Below are 20712 nucleotides of genomic sequence, written 5' to 3'. Positions count from 1 at the left end.
ATGTGATTGTCAGCTAAGGAGGTGGATTGGGGCTAGGCATACACGAGGAGCCTCGAGCGGCGCTGGAAAAAGGTGAGTAAATCACCTTTTTAACTCGAGGTTGGGGGGGGGGGTTCGGGGGCGACCACCTAAACGGTGGTTTTAGAAACACAGTGGCAGGAATACACGTTTGTGTTCCTGACACTATAGTGCCTCTTTAAGTCGGTAACTCATTTCTCATTGATCTCTCATTGACTGAAATATATGGCATGCCTTCCAATCGGGAAGCAGTTTTGTGATAAGGGGAAGCTTGGCTAAGGGAGCTTTTTTTTTAGCAAAACTATTCAAGGTTTTTTAAGTATGATAACTTGTTGATATTGGTTGAATTAATTTATTTGCATGCATTATTAGGAAGTGTAACACATTCAATATGATATCTCTAGCTGAGTGGGTAGGCTTAGGGGTACCTAGGGATCCTTTATTTGTCCAAAAAATGGAAGGATTGCACCCATTGCTTCTTGCTCCTGTGGTTAACGTACATAGATTGTCGATTTAATTCAACAGCTCTTTATTAAACTTAAAAGTCAGACTCTGAAACAACACTTGGCCTTAAAAAGTTGTTTTTAATTGATTATCGATATCTAGACATTAAAACATTTAATTTTTACACAAACAAATTAAATTAAACAATAATCTATATAGTTTTTTTTCAAATGTACCCTGATCACAATAGAATCCAATGTGAAAGATCTTAAATACATTTGTATAAATTGTGGATAAAATAATATTACCACAAACAAAACATTCATCATGTATTATAAACTGTAACTGTTAGCATAACCATTATCTTTAACAATCAATCTCCTGTAATATATATGTTGTGTTTAAAGGAACACTTCAAGTACCATAACCACTACAGCTTATTATAATAATCATGATGCAACAATGTGGTCCCTGAATGCGAAAACATTAAATCTAGGTGGTTTTCATCTTCATTAGCAGCACCCGGGCTTGGATCTCCTACCAGTGACATCTTACTCTGCAAGTTCGTCTTTCTTGCTTGTGCAATTGCTACTGTGAATATGCATGCGTATAATGTAGATCTGTGCTTGGATCAGTGCATGTCACTCTGAGCAGGCCAGGGAATTATGCTGTGAGTGTGCAGGCTCAGAGCACATATTCCTATAAGGGAAAGAGAGTGACTACCATGGAATACGCAGACAGTGCACGCTCACACTGAACAAGTACTTGTACTCCTTATATGACATCCAGGGAAGGAGAATGGAGTCTGAATGTCTGAGATTAACATGAAAACCATAAAAACAGGTTATTATTTAGGTACATCTTCCTAGTCTCAATTCTGAAATCCAAAATGCAGGCTGGAATAGCCATGCTGTGACAAAAGCTAAGACGGAGAATAGTTCATGATCAGCTACTTTATCCTAAGTTTTACCTTTCAGATGTCAATCCACTACAATTAAGAATTCAAGGAATCAAGAAAACAGTCAAGGAATATACCCGTTTTGTTTGTCTTAAAAAAAAAAGAAGCAGTTATTTTATGTTGGAGTCCTATAAATGCTTTCATACACAAGAAGACATATTTTTCAATATTAATATTTTTTCCAACTGTACACCTGTGCAATAATCTGGCATGACAATTTATAGGGCTGGTATAAACATTTTTTTAATTCCCCATCTAGTCCTGATAACCATTACAATAAACTGCACTAGTTTTGTTGCTTAGAGTGTCCCTTTAAGATTAGTAATATTTTCCTGCTTTGCTTTAAAGTTTTTTATGAACCGAAGTTAAACCAGGGATGTCAGAGGGTCGTAAACAAACCAGGTTTTCAAGAAAATACTTAGTACTTAATAATAAAAAATGTTAATTGTGTAATTGCGTGTTAGAGAAATCTGTGCTGCATTACTGTCAAGAACTTAGTTTGAAAGTCCTGAGTTTAACTTTCATTCTACATTCTCTTTTCATACGTACAAACTCTAAGAGATGGAAATTTTGATAGTGAACAGCAGTAAAGAGAAGCTGTTGCATATATACAATGACATGTTATGCCTGGACCAGTCACGCAACAAAAAGTGTGTGATGTGAGTATTATTAGGTGGCCGTACAGGTGCCACACTCCTGCATCTCTTTTATGAGCAATGTTGGACAGCTGGCTAGTGTACAGTACAAGAACGTTAAGGGTTACACACAATGATGGATATCTCTTGGACATCATTTAGGGAGTGCTCTTGGAACTAAAGCCTCAAAACATAAAATGTAACTTTTTTAACAATAACACCCCAAGCACTACTACAGTAAACTGTAGTGGTCATGGTGCCAGGAGTGTCCTGGTGTTCCCTTATTTAAGGAGTAGTACCATTTTAGAACAGTAGCAATTCTTACCTGAGAGCCCCATGTGCCGTTTTCCTTTCTAACCAATATTTTAGCAGAATTACCTGCAATCAGTGTATGAAGGGATAGGGTCAAAGGACATATGCAGACAGTGGTCTTTAGAAATATCAATCCCAATATACTATCACTCTGTACCCCTCACCCTGTCACACTCACCTCCTAACTCTGTCACAATAACCCCACTAACCCTGCCACAATCACTCACACCCCTCTCCCTGCTACACACCTTTTCACATTCCCCTCACCCAGTCAAACACACACCCCTAACCTAGTCACACTCACCCACCTCACCCTGCCACAGTGTACCCCTAAATACTTTATCACAGTCACCCCCTGAAGATAGTGGTCGTTATATACAGTCACCTCTCACATACGAAACAAAACCTCACCATTAACACAACGCACAACACACAAAGCACAGGTAGCCTTCCCAACACACAGCACAATCTATTTAGAAGTTGAGGTGGCAGGCGGGCGGGTGCATGCTGGGATCTCACGAACACCAGCCACATGCACTGGAAATTAAAAATAGGGGGGCTCAACTGACCATAACCAATACAGCAGTTATTAAGGTGCTTGGGGTGTTCCCTTTATTTATTAAACTCTAATGGTAAGAATGATCCTCACCTCTCTCCCACATAGAGTTTTGTTGTCCAACCCACCACAAAGGACGGTAACACAGTAAGAGGAACTTTTATAAGAGCAGATTTTCTTTAATGCGTTTATTAACAGCAGAACCCCTTGGACCCTTTACCAATGATAACACTAATCTGTAGGCTTCGTGAGATGCTGGATTCATTGCTTTTTAAAGCCTGCTAAAGCCATCACCCCTGACAAACCTACAAACTGTATATGGGACACTAGCTCCTAGGGAGAATAAAAAGGCAGTCACAATGTATGAAACAGCAACTTCAAGCAATGGAATCCCATACTTGTATACTTTGTAGGACCTACACTGCAGGTGGAAATATACCAAACCCTTATGACGTTGTATATTTTCTTGTGGGGGACAGCAAGTCATTTACAGCCCTCATGCTCTTAAATAAAGAGGCATCAGATGAGCAGATCTCTTCTCCTTGTTAGAATTGAGGTAGTGACACAAGATATAATATTACGACTCAGTCAATCTCTCCCAGAATACATCAGCATGGGTGCAAGTATCGGTGCTATGTGTTAGCCCTGAATTTGCATGTCAACTGCACCTAGGTATAAGAAAGATCTTTACCAAATCACATATTTTACAACTCAGTCTTGCCAATCACTGGCCTTTACAATTCAGTCTCACCAATCATGACCCATCAACAACCCCCTGACCTACACCCTTCTATCCAGTAGTGCTGATTTTGGTGCCCTTTGAGGTATAAAAAAAAATGCAGTTTAAGGTGTAGTTAATAAAAATGTTAATAGCGATTTGTCAAGCTCAAAATTAAATTACTTTTTTAAGTAATAGCAATCATTAAGAATGAAACACATGTTTAAGGTTTTCAAATTCAAAACAGAATACTGAGCGATGGTTATCTTGTAAATTTTGTTCAGACATGAAAACACTTCAGGATCAATAGTTCCATTTCAAAAGCCTTTCATACAAACTACAGCTACATATGCACACCTCCCGTCTCTTTAAATGAAATTATTCAGAATCATGCTATGCAGATAATTACATTCTATATACCTCTCAAGAGGGGCAGCAAGAGATCAGAAGGCGCCTTTTGGCAATGCACCATATATTAGATACAAACCGTTAATGTAAATTGTCCACTGATTAAAAAATGTGCTCAGCAAAATATTCCATCTGTTACATGGTTAGTGTATTTGAATTGATATAGTATTAAAATAATCACACATTGATACTCAAAGACATTTCTACTACCACCTGTCCTTGTGAAATACTTCCTTTTGTACAATTTCATTAGGGTGCTCTGCAATGCAGGCCCCATTAATATCACTGAGTTTATTGTCTTGCAAGTCCTCCTGGCTTGTACATAATTTTAATGCTCTAGTGATAAAAACGTCCAAGTCAAATGGAGACTCTGTATCCTTGCTGGTATCATTTGGTGCCTCCTGTAGAGGAGAGGATGATTGATGATGTTCTTGCATTTCAGGTAGGGTACTTGGTGGGCATTCAAGACCTGCTTGTGTGCTCTTAACCCATTGAGCTATTTCCAGAAAAAGGTTGGAGGGGTCATCTTCAGGTGGTGTTTCTCCAGTAGGTGGAATTGTTCTTTTCCAGTTAGATAGGTCCAAAATCAATTTAGGTTCAGAGTAATGATGTGGCTTGTTGTCTCTCCATAGCAATTTATCCAAGTAGGATGGAGATCCAACTTTATATTCACATGATCTACCACAATCTCCCTCAAAAACACGATCCATAGAAGAGTGGGATTGTTCCAAGAACCGTTCCGAACTGCTCTGAGAGTATTTGCGAGGATCGACCTGAGCCTCCTCCACTTGTGATTCAGATCCAGCTCTAGGGTCTCTTTGGACTTCACTCATACCATGGCTTTGTTCTTGCTTCCAGTCCAAGTCAGAGGACAAACTCACCTGATACCTGTGAAGAGGAAACCGTTAATGCAAATATATAGTGCTAAAACCTGCCTAAAATTACTATTTCATAAAAAATATATAAATCTGTCACTTCTATACATTTTGTCTTACTCAAATTACATTTAGAAACTAGAAGTATTACTAGTTCTTGTCGTTTCATTGCATGGAATCGATTTAGATAACGTAATTAGTTTGGGTAGCTTTATGCCTTGTTGATCTTGGTGGCAGAGTTCCAACAATTATTAATTCACCTCAAAGGAAGCTGCCAGGACATAGCAGATTTAGAAATGGAACGGGTGGAGAGGTGTATATTAATATTTTTAATTCAAACATGGCAAGATGCATGGAGAGGTTTCAAATCTACTTAAGAAGATGGACTTTGGGTGTACCTCAACCCTAGTTTAAAATGGAGTGATTAACACAGTATCATATATTTAGCGATATTACCTTTCTCGCCCTGTATGGATAGGGAAATTGGGGGGTAGGTCAGCTTGGTATTTGGGATATTTTAAGTTCAGGATGAATAGTTATGTTTTTGTATTTGGTATTGGTAGGTTCGAGCTCAGAGCCTGGGGGTGTAGAAGTATCTCGGTATACCCCTTCAGTTGGAAAAGGATGCCCTTGGTGGCTGTGTTAACTATTTATGTTATTTATATTAATCGTCTTATATAGTTGTATTGCTATTATTTATAGTTGGGTCATTGTCTGTGGGTGTAATTGTATTTAAAGGGTTGTTGGCTTTTAATATGTCATATTAAGTGTTTCTTTGACAATGACCTTTATTTAATTTATTTTTAAAAGATTAATTAAAGCTGTGATAATTATCAACCAAATATCTGTGCCCGTGTTTTTATAGGGTTATGGGGTACATTTTTGGAATATGCCTATGGGATGACTATGCACATGTTATGTTTGTTAATTAGAGGATCTACGTTTGACAGCCTTGGTTTATATTGTAGAACAATTACCATAGGTTCTAATTTAGCATCTAAAACATTCTATTGTCCTTGATATGTTCATGACATGGTTCCTTTAAGCACATAGAAGCCTAATCTGCTTTGTGGGGGGTGAGCAGTTCATAATAAAAGCAATCTCTTGGATTGCATTGATGGTACACTCTTGCTTCTATTTGTGTGTGTGTAATGCTGCCTATACATACACTGAGTGGTTAAAATAGATGAATTTAGTTAAAAGCATTTGGGAATCCTGTGTTTGCCCTTGAAGGCAATGTGAATTTAAAACCAGTCATTGCCTCCTCTTCGCACAGACTATTTATAGAAAGTTTATGTACCACATTTTCTGCATGTCCCTTGATAGTCCTTCATGTTAGCAATGTAACGTGTCTTGCTGTATTAAATATAAAACATAGTAAGTGCTATCTCTAGCCCGTGTAAACTTTAGAAATGGCTTTTTTCTTTTAGTTGAAAATTAAATTTATGTAAAATCTAATTATCCTCCCTGTAGCTGTGTATTAATATGTATGCAGAGATACCAGATCCCGTTCTTACCTCCTACTAATATGTATGCAGAGATACCAGATCCCGTTCTTACCTCCTACTAATATGTATGCAGAGATACCAGATCCCGTTCTTACCTCCTACTAATAGGCATGCAGAGATACCAGATCCCGTTCTTACCTCCTACTAATATGTATGCAGAGATACCAGATCCCGTTCTTACCTCCTACTAATATGTATGCAGAGATACCAGATCCCGTTCTTACCTCCTACTAATATGTATGCAGAGATACCAGATCCCGTTCTTACCTCCTACTAATATGTATGCAGAGATACCAGATCCCGTTCTTACCTCCTACTAATATGTATGCAGAGATACCAGATCCCGTTCTTACCTCCTACTAATATGTATGCAGAGATACCAGATCCCGTTCTTACCTCCTACTAATATGTATGCAGAGATACCAGATCCCGTTCTTACCTCCTACTAATATGTATGCAGAGATACCAGATCCCGTTCTTACCTCCTACTAATATGTATGCAGAGATACCAGATCCCGTTCTTACCTCCTACTAATATGTATGCAGAGATACCAGATCCCGTTCTTACCTCCTACTAATATGTATGCAGAGATACCAGATCCCGTTCTTACCTCCTACTAGTTTGTATTTCCCTACTCTTACTAGTTCCAGTTTATATTAATTACAACCATCAGACAGGTGTCTCTTTTACTGTATTTCAATGGACAGGTGTGTCCACATTGTGTACGGAATGTGCTTCTTACCAGTTTTGTAGTTAATCAGATGCTTTATAAAACTCTAATGTCCTAGTATCAATGTTTATGACTTAAAGTATACATGTCATGGTACACACAACGTGAGCTAAATTAAAGATCATTACATTTCATTTATACATTCTACTAGAGTATATAATGCATATATTTTAATTTAATACGCTTTAAAGCTCTGGTACGGAAGTCTTACCAAGAACACAACAGAGAGGGATCGGGACTGGTGGGTGTTACAACACTATAAAACCCATTGACGTCTGGTATTATTAGAATGATTGACAGCAGGTGAGTAATAATATAATAGCTCGTAAATAAAATTAGAAGACATCATATGCTAAAGTAAACCTGTCACGACAGGTACCAGGTATATTTTTTACGTTTCTGATTTATAACATTATGCTGGTCCAAGCTCAGTCAATTATTACCCAAGTTACTAGGTATCAAGATATACCAAAGTGGTTAATAATCTTCATCTACCAGATTTCTACTTAAGAAAACCAGTAGAGACAAAGTCTTCTTATGCTATGAATTTACATTGTTTTAATTGACTTAGCTCATACTCTCATTGGGCCTGCAATGTCTGTAATATCATTATAATAGTTTAAGTTCAAGCTATACCAACTAAGGATCCGTTTACATCAGTTTTATTCCCAATAAGATCAACTCTGCATTTGCTTCTTCCCAGGTTAATAGATACAATGCCATTGAGTTGGGTATATCTCTAACCCTTGGTATACTAGAAAACTATTGAAACTATATATGGTTTTCCTGGGTTAACAATTTAATATTACTATTAAGGTGGAGTTTAAGACTGGAAAATCTATGAGGGTCTAACGTGGATATAAGACTAGCAAAATAACTCTTTAATAATAATACGCCTTATTATTTTACACTGAGTATTGTAATCTTGTATATTTATCTAATTCTCTAACATTCAGTCATTAGTAAATACACCCCTAAATTGCGGTTGAAATGCTGCAAGCCTAAAACACACATAACATCTAATGGGCACAGAACTAATATTTACATGCAGACTGTTAGATTTCTACGTGAAAAGCCATACCTGTCCCAATTAGAGAGTTCGCTTTGGCTGGCTTCCATCAGCAATATATCATCAATCTCATCCTCGATGCGGAACGGGTGACTGGAAATAGGTTCATCTTCAGGACATGAATATGGAGCCATGTAAGTGTGCTGCAAGGCTGCCTCTGCTGTTAATCTGTCCATTGGATTAAAGGTCAGTATCTTCTCCAAAAAATCCACACCTATGAATAAAAAACAGCAACCGTACCACTGTAAATGTATTATTACTTGAAATAATTAATAACCAAAAGCAATAAAACATTTCCACAAAAAGACACAATTAAAACGGTTAACCGCATTTTCATATTGTGCTAGTTTTGTGCAATTTGTACTAAGTATTCCTATTATAATCTGCTATGCTTCCATTTATTTCCTTTACAGTTTGTGGATTTGTTACACAGGCAGGTTTATTCAATAAAGTGTGAATTGTCATGATTCCAATAAGCACAGTAAAAGCCAAAGACGTTCGGGCACACAACCACTTCCTTAATGCAGCTTTTTATTAGGTCAAGGTCCGTCAAGTTTGTGCATTCCTTGACCTAATAAAAAAATGCATTAAGCGGTTGTGTGCCCGAATCTCAATGGGTTCTAGAATTAAATTTCTGATAAGTCACATTTGAGTGAATAATGCTGCATGTGATTGATTGTGTGGAATAAACGTACCTTTCACAGGACTTCAAGAAGACGATACTTCCAACAGGCGTATGAAGAGGTGCCAGTTCTCAATCCAGAATAACCGATGACTCTAAGTTCCAGCAAGTAACATGCTGATAATTTCTGCATATCTAATGTTGTGGCTCTCTAACTTTGGTCAGTTTAACCCCTTAAGGACACATGACGGAAATATTCCATCATGATTCCTTTTTATTACAGAAGTTGTGTCCTTAAGAGGTTAAAGGACTTTTGGATATTGACCTCATAAAGGGGCTTATTACTATTTATACATGTAGTGCTGGTGCTTCTGCTAAATTACCAATTTTACATCTGGCTCCAGAGACTTGACTTTACTTAATATAGTAAGATGCACAAATGCAGTTAATATGCAATAAAGCTATCGTAGTGAGTCTAATTGACAACTTTTGTGGGTGCATTTACATGTTTTAAAATACACTTTTTAAAAATAAAAAAACAAACCTTATATTTGTGTATGAATACAAAATAAGAACCAAACAAACACAACTCAAGCTGTGTATGTTATTGATTTAGTGCACCTAAAGCCAAAGAGAAAACAAATCAGAATTTACAGATAGCCATAAAGGCTAGTCACATTAAAAGGAAAAGCTGTACAGTTACAGACTTAGAAATACATATTTCTATAATGTCAGTGATTTAGGAGGACATTTCAGCCAAGATGTTCCCACCTACCATCATGCACTTAAGACACACATTTTTTTGGTTAAGAGTATTTTAATGTAAAAAATTTCAATTAAAATTAAATGTTAAATCCTGATTTTCCTAGGGGTCCAAATTAAGCAGTTAATAAAAATATACTTCTACTAGTAACAAAAAAAATCAGCATTGGAGAAGTTGGCAACTTATTGGTTCTACAAATCTAACTGGTTGGAGAATTGGCTGGGCTATGAAGTTACATTTTGGCTTGAGCCCAGAGTTATGGGATTGTAATACAGAGTCACTAATGAGCCATTGGATACAAGACCAAGGCTAGGATATACAATCAGTCTTACAGGCATTAGGCTCATTGGGCCTGTGCTGACAATTATGATAGGCCTGATTACAGAATGCTATCAACAGAAAACCCTAAACCGGTAATGCCTCCCAAGAATTATATTGTTGTATCTGGTGGAGGTGATGTTGAAGGAGAACTCACGAGGTGTAGCTATAAGAAATCATATACCCTATGCGAATCTCTCACTTTTATATAACAATTCTATATCCCTTAAGTTGAAGCCGGATGCCAGTGGTCGGAGTGAGAGGGTCAGTGATGTGACTTAAAGGACCACTATAGGCACCCAGACCATATAAAGTTTATGTACACTTGAAAAAGCCCCTTGTGGTGAAACACATTGTGTTTTAATCTAAATAAAAGTATATTTTTTTCTGACTACCTAATATTTTGGATAGTCTCTTTAATTTTAAATACTTTTATATTTATCCTAATTTTTTTACCTGGCATATCCTAACATCTGAAGCTTTTATACCATCTAAAGAATCCATGGTGGGGATTGTTCCACTCAGGCGCTTTACTCAGAGCGGTTTGTCTGCTCTGTAAATTGGAAGTACATCTCCTATTTTATTCAGCACTGTTTTAATATAGAGAGCACTATGGGCCTTCTCTTGTGTTTCCTATGACCTGCACTGAAAATATCGTCAGAGGAGTATCCTACATGTGGGGAGTTTAAATACCACTGTATGCTGTTTTAACTCGAGCTGCTTATAGCTCCCATAAATGTGAGTTGGCATTTCTTAACCTCAGTGTTGTCTGTGGCCACACTCCTTTAAGTTACTGCACCATTGGTCCCCCCTGTGTGTTTTTTTTCTTTCATATATGCTGATGAGGATTTGACCCAAGACGTCTTGAGAATTTCTGAAGATAATACCTGTGAATTAGAGACTTTAATTTGCCTGTTTCCCTGTTATTTTTTTCTATTTATTTTATTTATTCACTTTGTTCTTGGCGCACCCTGTACTTGAGGGGTTTTGAGGGTTACCCTTCCTTTCAGGTGTGCAGCCTCCCCCTCCCCGTTTGATCAGTTTGTATAGCGCTGTTCCATCCCACTTTTTTCTTTAGGTTGAATGTAGTATTGCATGTGTGGAGATAATGGTTGTGATGTGTGCGTAGGTAGCTTACATGTAGTATTTCATGTGTGGGGATGATGGTTGTGATGTGTGCGTAGGTAGGTTACATGTAGTATTGCATGTGTGGGAATGATGGTTGTGATGTATGCGTAGGTAGGTTACATGTAGTATTGGATGTGTGGGAATGATGGCTGTGATGTGTGCGTAGGTAGGTTACATGTAGTATTGTATGTGTGGGAATGATGGTTGTGATGTGTCTGTAGGTAGGTTACATGTAGTATTGAATGTGTGGGAATGATGGTTGTGATGTGTCCGTAGGTAGGTTACATGTAGTATTGCATGTGTGGGAATGATGGTTGTGATGTATGCGTAGGTAGGTTGCATGTAGTATTGCATGTGTGGGAATGATGGCTGTGATGTGTGCGAGGTAGGTTACATGTAGTATTGCATGTGTGGGAATGATGGCTGTGATGTGTGTGAAGGTAGGTTACATGTAGTATTGGATGTGTGGGAATGATGGCTGTGATGTGTGCGAAGGTAGGTTACATGTAGTATTGCATGTGTGGGAATGATGGCTGTGATGTGTGTGAAGGTAGGTTGCATGTAGTATTGCATCTGTGGGAATGATGGCTGTGATGTGTGGGTAGGTAGGTTACATGTAGTATTGCATGTGTGGGAATGATGGTTGTGATGTATGCGTAGGTAGGTTGCATGTAGTATTGCATGTGTGGGAATGATGGCTGTGATGTGTGTGAAGGTAGGTTGCATATAGTATTGCATGTGTGGGAATGATGGTTGTGATGTGTGCGTAGGTAGGTTACATGTAGTATTGCATGTGTGGGAATGATGGTTGTGATGTGTCCGTATGTAGGTTACATGTAGTATTGAATGTGTGGGGATGATGGTTGTGATGTGTGCGTAGGTAGGTTACATGTAGTATTGTATGTGTGGGAATGATGGTTGTGATGTGTCTGTAGGTAGGTTACATGTAGTATTGAATGTGTGGGAATGATGGTTGTGATGTGTCCGTAGGTAGGTTACATGTAGTATTACATGTGTGGGAATGATGGTTGTGATGTATGCGTAGGTAGGTTGCATGTAGTGTTGCATGTGAGGGAATGATGGCTGTGATGTGTCTGAAGGTAGGTTGCATGTAGTAGAACATGTGTGGGAATGATGGTTGTGATGTGTCCGTAGGTAGGTTACATGTAGTATTGCATGTGTGGGAATGATGGCTGTGATGTATGCGTAGGTAGATTGCATGTAGTATTGCATGTGAGGGAATGATGGCTGTGATGTGTCTGAAGGTAGGTTGCATGTAGTAGTGCATGTGTGGGAATGATGGTTGTGATGTGTGTGAAGGTAGGTTACATGTAGTATTGGATGTGTGGGAATGATGGCTGTGATGTGTGCGAAGGTAGGTTACATGTAGTATTGCATGTGTGGGAATGATGGCTGTGATGTGTGTGAAGGTAGGTTGCATGTAGTATTGCATGTGTGGGAATGATGGCTGTGATGTGTGGGTAGGTAGGTTACATGTAGTATTGGATGTGTGGGAATGATGGCTGTGATGTGTGCGAAGGTAGGTTACATGTAGTATTGCATGTGTGGGAATGATGGCTGTGATGTGTGTGAAGGTAGGTTGCATGTAGTATTGCATGTGTGGGAATGATGGCTGTGATGTGTGTGAAGGTAGGTTACATGTAGTATTGCATGTGTGGGAATGATGGCTGTGATGTGTGTGAAGGTAGGTTACATGTAGTATTGGATGTGTGGGAATGATGGCTGTGATGTGTGCGAAGGTAGGTTACATGTAGTATTGCATGTGTGGGAATGATGGCTGTGATGTGTGTGAAGGTAGGTTGCATGTAGTATTGCATGTGTGGGAATGATGGCTGTGATGTGTGGGTAGGTAGGTTACATGTAGTATTGCATATGTGGGAATGATGGTTGTAATGTGTGCGTAGGTAGGTTACATGTAGTATTGCATGTGTGGGAATGATGGCTGTGATGTGTGTGAAGGTAGGTTGCATGTAGTATTTCATGTGTGGGAATGATGGCTGTGATGTGTGTGTAGGTAGGTTACATGTAGTATTGTATGTGTGGGAATGATGGTTGTGATGTATGAGTAGGTAGGTTATATGTAGTATTGCAAGTGTGGGAATGATGGTTGTGATGTATGAGTAGGTAGGTTACATATACTATTAAATGTGTGGGGATGATGGTTGTAATGTGTGCGTAGGTAGGTTACATATAGTATTGTATGTGTGGGAATGATGGTTGTGATGTGTCCGTAGGTAGGTTACATGTAGTATTGCATGTGTGGGAATGATAGCTGTGATGTGTTCGTAGGTAGGTTACATGTAGTATTGGATGTGTGGGGATGATGGCTGTGATGTGTTCGTAGGTAGGTTACATGTAGTATTGGATGTGTGGGGATTCTGCTTTTGGGATTGTGTGCATACAGTGAGGCTCGTTGTGGGTTTGCGTGTGTGGATGGAGCTGTTTTGCAGTGAATTATGTGAATATAGAGGGCTGGTTGTGTTGCGTTGTGTGTGGATACACTTTTAATGTTTCCACACCTACATCCCCCCAAATAAGTACTGCAAGGTCCCGCCCCCATTTCCCTGTCACAATATAGAAGATTCTCTAGTTGGATTCCTTGTTGGCTCACCTTCCATATTTATTTCGGGAAGCAGCTTTCTCAGAGGTCTTTTCACTTCCCATGTGGCATTGACGAACGATGGCATTACTTTCAAGAGTTCATCCTTATCTTCCTTATGAATGACTGGTATAGTGTCCAGGATGAGTTGCATCTGCTCCAGTTCGTGGTGTCCTGTACAATTAAAGCATGAAATCTCAAGCATGTACTCTCCAAAGACATATATAATAAGATATCTGGAACATAGAATTCTGGAAAAAGAATGTTCCATAATTATTGGAAATCACATGCAAACCATTTGCTTAGGTGTCCTCTTTAATGTGTATGTTCTCATAAAATTTAGTTTTAATCAATGTTGGTCATATATAGTTGAATTAGTTGTATATTTGCATTTTCTTTCTGTTTATTTTACCTGACCGTTTTTCTTCTGGTTGTTGAAGGAAACCCAGCAGAGTTTTTATCCAAGCTCAGTCATAAAATAACATTGATTTTCCCTTCTGCGGTTTTTCATTGTTAAGATGTTCATGTTCCCCTTAGTCAAATTCCTTCTCAGTTTTATGTTATTGAAACACGTGATATAGTTTCACGTTCTCACTGTTATGCTAGGCATACAAATAATAGACATGTTTACTCTCTTTATAACCCCCTTTCTCCTCCAAGAATGTTACATGGGTGCACATAAAAAATCTTGGTGTACTCTTTTCTCTTCCCATTGCCCTCCTCAACATACCCCAACTTGGAACTGAAAACCATCTTTGTTGTTAATACATAATATGCTCCAGATCTGTTCTATGTACCAGCAGTAGACAGCTTTGGCACTTCAGATGTTCTTGAACTACTTCTCTCTTGATGCTTTGCCAGCATTATGAATGAAGGAGAATTATTCCACAACATCTGGAGTGCCAAAGGTTGCCTACCCCTGATGTAGACCATTCTCTCATCACATCATTTAAAAAAAAAATTATTGAAAAAATCAATTGCTAGAAATATCAATTGCTAGAAAATACAGTGGAACCTCGGTTAACGAACGCCTCGGTAAACGAAAAATTCGGTTTACGAATGAAAATTCGTAAAAAAAAAATGCCTCTGTTTACGATTTTTTTTCGCAATACGAAACAAGTGTCCCGGTTTATAGCTCCACCCCCTGCATACTGAAGTGTGGGTAGCACGTGAGTGTGTAGTGTGGAGGTGTTGGAGAGGTTTTGGAGCCATTTGCAGCAAGTTGTTGAGCCTTTTGGAGCCATTTGCAGCAAGTTGTTGAGCCTTTTGGAGCCATTTGCAGCAAGTTGTGGAGCCTTTTGGAGCCATTTGCAGCAGGTTTTGGAGCCTTTTGGAGCCTTTTGCAGCAGGTTTTGGAGCCTTTTTGGTGCATCTCAAGAAGTGGAAAGGTAGGGAGCTGAGCTTGGTTGTTTGCATGCCTTTTACTGTGTGCTCTGCATTCTGGGGGTGATTTCCATGCCAGCTCATGTGCTGTGCATGCCTGTTACAGTACTGTACTGTGTGTTTTGCAATGTGGGGTTGTTTTCCATGCCAGCTCATGTGCGGTGCATGCCTGTTACAGCTCATCTGCTGTGCATGGCTTTTACTGTGGTTTCCATGCCAGCTCATGTGCTGTGCATGCCTGTGACTTTTTTCTCACCTCCGGAATGCATTAATTGGTTTTCAATGCATTCCTAAGGGAAACCGTGTTTCGGTTTACGAATTTTTCGCAATACGAAACGTCCCGGAGAACGCATTAAATTCGTAAACCGAGGTCCCACTGTAATAAAATATAGATTAAGTAAGCATGTCAATCAACTCTGAAGAGAGACATAGAAAGAAAGCACATTAACTATAGCCAGTTCTAGTTTGAAATGGTTCCTCAGTTGGAGCTGTTATCATTGTGAGTAGTAAATTACGACATCCCCAGCACTGAATCTAACTACACAATATATTCCTTTATGTATCTGTAATGGACCGTTTCGCTCACAAGAGGATAAAAACCGTTTAGGCGATAATCCCCTTTCCAGATGCACAGGCAGCTACTGCAATCACCAATCTCCCGAACGGCAAACACACGGATTCACCAACTCCCGAACAAGAGACACACGAACACTGGAAGCAGCCGAACAGGAAAAGCCCTCTGAACAGCTTACACTCCTGGCAATCGGCATACAATCAAATTCCCCCCAAGAATGAGACGACACTTCACTTTGAGGGTTAAGCAGGAACTGACTGTCCTGGCACATACAGTCTCTTTTATTCCGAATCCACAACCACAGTACAGCCCACAGGGTATTACAGAACAACCAATCAATCCAATACACACAGACACTCCCACACAAAATCCTCCCCTCTGCCTGTGATATGATTACTGAACACAATGGGTAATCTCATTATCACAGGCAGAGGAATACAGTTTTTACACAATATTTACAACTTCTAAAATATACATGTCACAAACATAAAACATACATTTTCATAATCAACATGCGAGAAATAAACAAATACTCAAAAATTAGGGCAATCGGTTCAGGGGTTAAAAAGTTATATGGAAGTCCTTCAGGACCGACCGCAAGCACATTATCATGCCCAACAGTTCCATAGATTTGGGCTGTGCGGTCGGTCTATTTCAGGCTAAAAAAATGACTAAGTCCAATTCGAATGAGCGTTCGAATCTTCGAACGGGACTTAGTCTCTGCGGCTGCAAAATCACCGTGAGAGAAGGTAAGGCTCAGCAGTGTTCGCGGAACTGTGTAGCCGATTTCAGTTACATGAATTTGGCTACACATACCGCTGACCGCATGGAATGAACCAAGATGGCCGCCGCCACGTGTTCGTTTTTCGAATGGCGGCCACTTCGACTACTCCAGCACTTTGACGGCATTCGAAGTGCCAATTTAAAAGTACAAACCCTTTCTTTGGGAGTTAAAGGGCCAGCAGCAGCACACCAAAATTCCATTATGCCCAAAACTTGTAATTAAAGGGCCACATCTTCCCGGGCCATAGTCAGAAGGCAAGAGGAGGGCAAGCAGCCCCCTCCAAGGACACATGGTGAGGTCGGTTTCGCCACATTATCTAATGAAAGCAGCCTTCAGCAAAATCAGTGGTTCAAGACCACCAGGTATTAGTACATAAATGATTTCAGAATTATGTATCGTTTTCTGAGAATCCCGACCTCATTCCTGGTTTCTCTGGACTCTCTAGGCAATACTAGTTACTCAGGAAAACATTTCACCTCAACTGTTTTTTTTTCTTTAATTTTGTTGTGCGAGCATTGACAACATGCTTGGATAGCCATGACAGCTATAACAAGCTCAACAGAGTATAACATCAGCATGGCATACGTGGTGACAGCACAATTTTTAAATGTTAAGAGTAGATTGCAGATTAAAACAACAGAGTGTTAAAGTATGGAGAGAGTAGTTTCCACACTGACAGTAAGATTTGCATTGGCATAAGTACATTAGAACTAGAATGAGTGTTCAGATGGAGGTATGATGGTCGTTTGCATGTCACGTTTAGTTATATCTATGGAGAACCATGCCCCCTAAGGGATAAGGCCGATATGCCTTTGATGTGAAGGTACAAGGAAACATCATTTATAGGCCATGTGGGGGCCGGTAAGGCAATATAGGAGGAAGGGACTAACACATGGCCTAGGCTACCGTAGGCAACAAGAATGAACAAAGGGTACTGATGTGGTACCTAATGCTCCCTGACAGCCCCCTGTTAGTAAACAAACTGTGAAATTGTCGGATAGGAGCTAGGGGGGGTAGGTGGTGAAGTGGAGCCAGCATATCCGGGTTATGCTCGGTTTCAGTGGAGGGTGACCGCAGGGTAACAGTCCTGCAGTGAGCATGCAGGAGACCTGGGGTTGTGCATTATCATAGGTCAGTGTAAGTAAGACTGGGGGTAAAACCCAACATAAATAAGAATGAAAAGAAAGGAAAACATGAAACACAAAAGTCAGTGGTTCAGATGTTCTTCATCTCTGATGCGCCCCTGGAAGCTGGAACAAATGGGACGATGTTGGCTGGGTCCCAGGCTGTAGTGGTCGAGGGGGATATGAGGCCCATATCTGCCAGGAAAGTGTCCATCTCCGCGATGTCCGCCACTCTTATATTCAGTGCCCTGATGCTGTATGAGGAGTGCGTGTGATGGTCCCCAATGGTACGTCACCACTTTGGCTGCTAATGTCGCTGTTTCGCCATTGTAGGGTTATGCGTGATAGGTCAAAGAATAATGTTAGGTCTATGTCTTCAAAGCGGTAGGGGTTCTTCCCCTTGATAGCACTTATGAAAGCAATTTTATCTTGCCCATTTTGAAATTTGACCAGGAGGTCACCTGTTGCAGAGCCTGTGAGTTGTGGTGACTTGGGGAGGTGAACATGCCGTCCAGCTGCAACCCTTTAGTTTGCTTAGGGGGTAGGTGGGCCGCAAAGAGCGTTTGCAGGAAATGGGGCAGCTCAGCTGGGGACACCGTGTCTAAAAGGACCGAATTTTAATGTGCTTCCACCTCTGTTTGTCCTCCATAGCTGCTAGATGGTGGAGAGTGTAGTGTGAGCTTAGGTAAGGTCCTTAACCTGCTTCTGGAGCTCTGTCACCTGTGCTGTTTGAATTTGAGTGATTCGCTCCACAGCCGTGAGGCAAACAGTAATCCACTTAACATCCTCCCTTACCTAGGAGATCTCCGCAGAAAGTGTCTGGCGTAGGTTGGAGAGGAGAGTAGTAAGTATCTCCGTGGTGACCGGGAAGCCCGCCGCCAACTGCGTGGGCTTGGAAGCCCTTAATACCCCAGATTCTCAGGGCTGTGAAGGGGAATGTCGTCCGAGCTGTCGGGTATTCCTCAATGTCATCCACCATGTTAGGCCCTATCGGGCCATGCGGCCTCCGCAACAAGTCGCCTATATCCGCGGAGTACTGAGGCTGGCCTGTGCGCGTCATTTTCGTTTTCCTACCCATCGGTGTAGGGATGTTTCCAGGCTGTCAGCAATGTGGTAAGTTGCCTTGTGGGGCTGATTTGGGGCTGTTTGGGGCTTCAAACGTCGGAGAGCAGTAAGTATGCAACTGATCATGCCGAGACCTGGCTCCACCCCACCTCAACTGTATTTTTAACCAATTTCTTCTAGCAAACACTATAGATTGTTGAGAAGGGTTAGCCATTATAAATAGATCGTATTGTAAAACCTAGGTAACTCTATGGTATCTCTAGTGGTGTCAGTTGCTGATCAGTTGGTTGCCACATCTGTAATATACAGATGTGTCTTTCCTATACTTACACTACTGACTTTTATGTCAACTCAAGTGTGATTATTCAGTAAACTAGACATTGCCAAGGTAATGTCATGTTTTAGGACATCACAGGCGAGTTGGAAAACAATGAAAATGGGAAAATTTCCAATTCTTCAATATTGCCCTAAAATACCAATTACCAACAATGAGATGTGCAACATGGACTATAAAAAACTGGAGCTCTACAAGCGAGGATAACGTTAGCAATCAGAGCATCTTGAAATTATAGAATATGCTGAGAAAAAAATAAATAAAAGAAAATCACGTTGATAAGTGAGTGTTATAATTGAGATACATTTTAGTTATGGTCTGCTTATTGGCATTATCCAAAGCCTCAACATAACTCCTGCAGTTACCGATTTTAAAATAATACAATTATGAGTCTGGGATTCTATTGGAGATAACTAAGCAGGGTACTGAGAAATGACGTCAATGAGTGACTGTCAACGGTCATTTCTAGGTTCATGGAGAGTCAATAGTGAACCTTGTCACAGAAGACATCCATACAAGCTAAAATTATGAGCAAGACTGAGTGTTCATGTCAGATGTTGTGAGGCTATATTAAGAAAACAACATACAGTTATTCTGACCGTATAGTTTTTTCCTGTAGCGAGGCATATGGGACCTAATTATCCTGCTGTGGCAAATAGTGTATTGCATAGCAATTAAAAAGACATAGACGGGCTCCGCAAAGCTTATTTAATGACTACATCTTGAACAAAGTAGATTTCACTTGAACAGTACCCTGCTGAGACACAAATGTCATCAAAGATATAGATATAAAACAAAAAGAAATTATAACAAAAGTTTCAAACGGTAATTACATTTATAAAAAATTGATCATGTGAAAAAAGTGATAAAGATTCATATTTTTATATACGATTTTAAGCAGCCAGATTTCTGTTTAAAATAGACAGATTATTAAATATAAAGATGGAGAATAAATATGATATACTGTATGAGTTTAGTTATTTTTGCTTAAAGTGGCACAGTCACCTTAATTTTCCTTTCATAAACCAGTTTAAAACAATAATGAAAATAAATTGATAGTATTTCATCTGTAACTGCCACTTGGAAATTTGTCAGTGTTTTGGTACGGAGGTGGCCATCTTGGAAATGCATCAAGATTTTCAGTTGACGCTCTCAACCAATGAACGATGTTTAAACCGGGTATGAGTTGGTATCATAATGCTGAAGTTCGAACTTCCACTTTAAAAAACCAACTCAGGGTTGAAGAACCACAGGCACCCAACACAACAAAACAAGAGAGAGTCATAAGGTTTGACAGATTACCAGCAGATTGTGGCCATGGACTCCTGGCACCATCCTGGCATAATCACTATAGCATGGTGTAGTGCTTATGGTGCGTAGGGTGAGCCGTTAAAATCCCAAGTACTTAACTTAACCAACTAATCTATGTAGCATCTACAGCAAATACATTTAAAAAAAAAAAAATCCTAAGTATAAATAAAATAGAAATTTTATCTACTGAGTATTCTTATATCTATTTGGGAGTACCTAGATATTTAGTTCATATGTTTAGCCAATATGTATGCATGGATTCACATATACATACGTGCACACTCCTTCATATATTGTACATTAATTACTCACTTTTTATATTTCCTGTTTCACCTCAACATTTGAACTCCTTAATTTTGTAATTAAATGAAACCCCCCCCCCCCCCACTAGATTAGGCCAAGTTTGATCGACATTTTAGAGTCCGTTGACCTTGTGGAACCTGAGTAGAGTAAT

General features: G+C 39.7%; 1 protein-coding gene across 2 annotated transcripts in view; it reads right to left on the bottom strand.

The window, feature by feature from the left end:
• Positions 1-704: 704 nt before the first annotated feature.
• Positions 705-20712, bottom strand: part of MAPK4 (mitogen-activated protein kinase 4) — a 126454-nt gene continuing 106446 nt past the window's right edge. For both annotated transcript variants that reach the window (XM_063453891.1, XM_063453892.1), the window contains 3 exons: positions 13696-13857; positions 8245-8446; positions 705-4937 (listed from right to left, as the gene is read on the bottom strand). In XM_063453891.1, the coding sequence (XP_063309961.1) occupies positions 4256-4937; positions 8245-8446; positions 13696-13857 (1046 nt within the window). In that variant the 3' untranslated portion in view covers positions 705-4255. The remainder of the gene's footprint in view (positions 4938-8244; positions 8447-13695; positions 13858-20712) is intronic.

Source organism: Pelobates fuscus, chromosome 5 (assembly GCF_036172605.1).
Source record: "Pelobates fuscus isolate aPelFus1 chromosome 5, aPelFus1.pri, whole genome shotgun sequence".
In the NCBI taxonomy this organism is placed as follows: Eukaryota; Metazoa; Chordata; class Amphibia; order Anura; family Pelobatidae; genus Pelobates; species Pelobates fuscus.
This window is presented reverse-complemented; position numbering and strand designations above follow the sequence as displayed.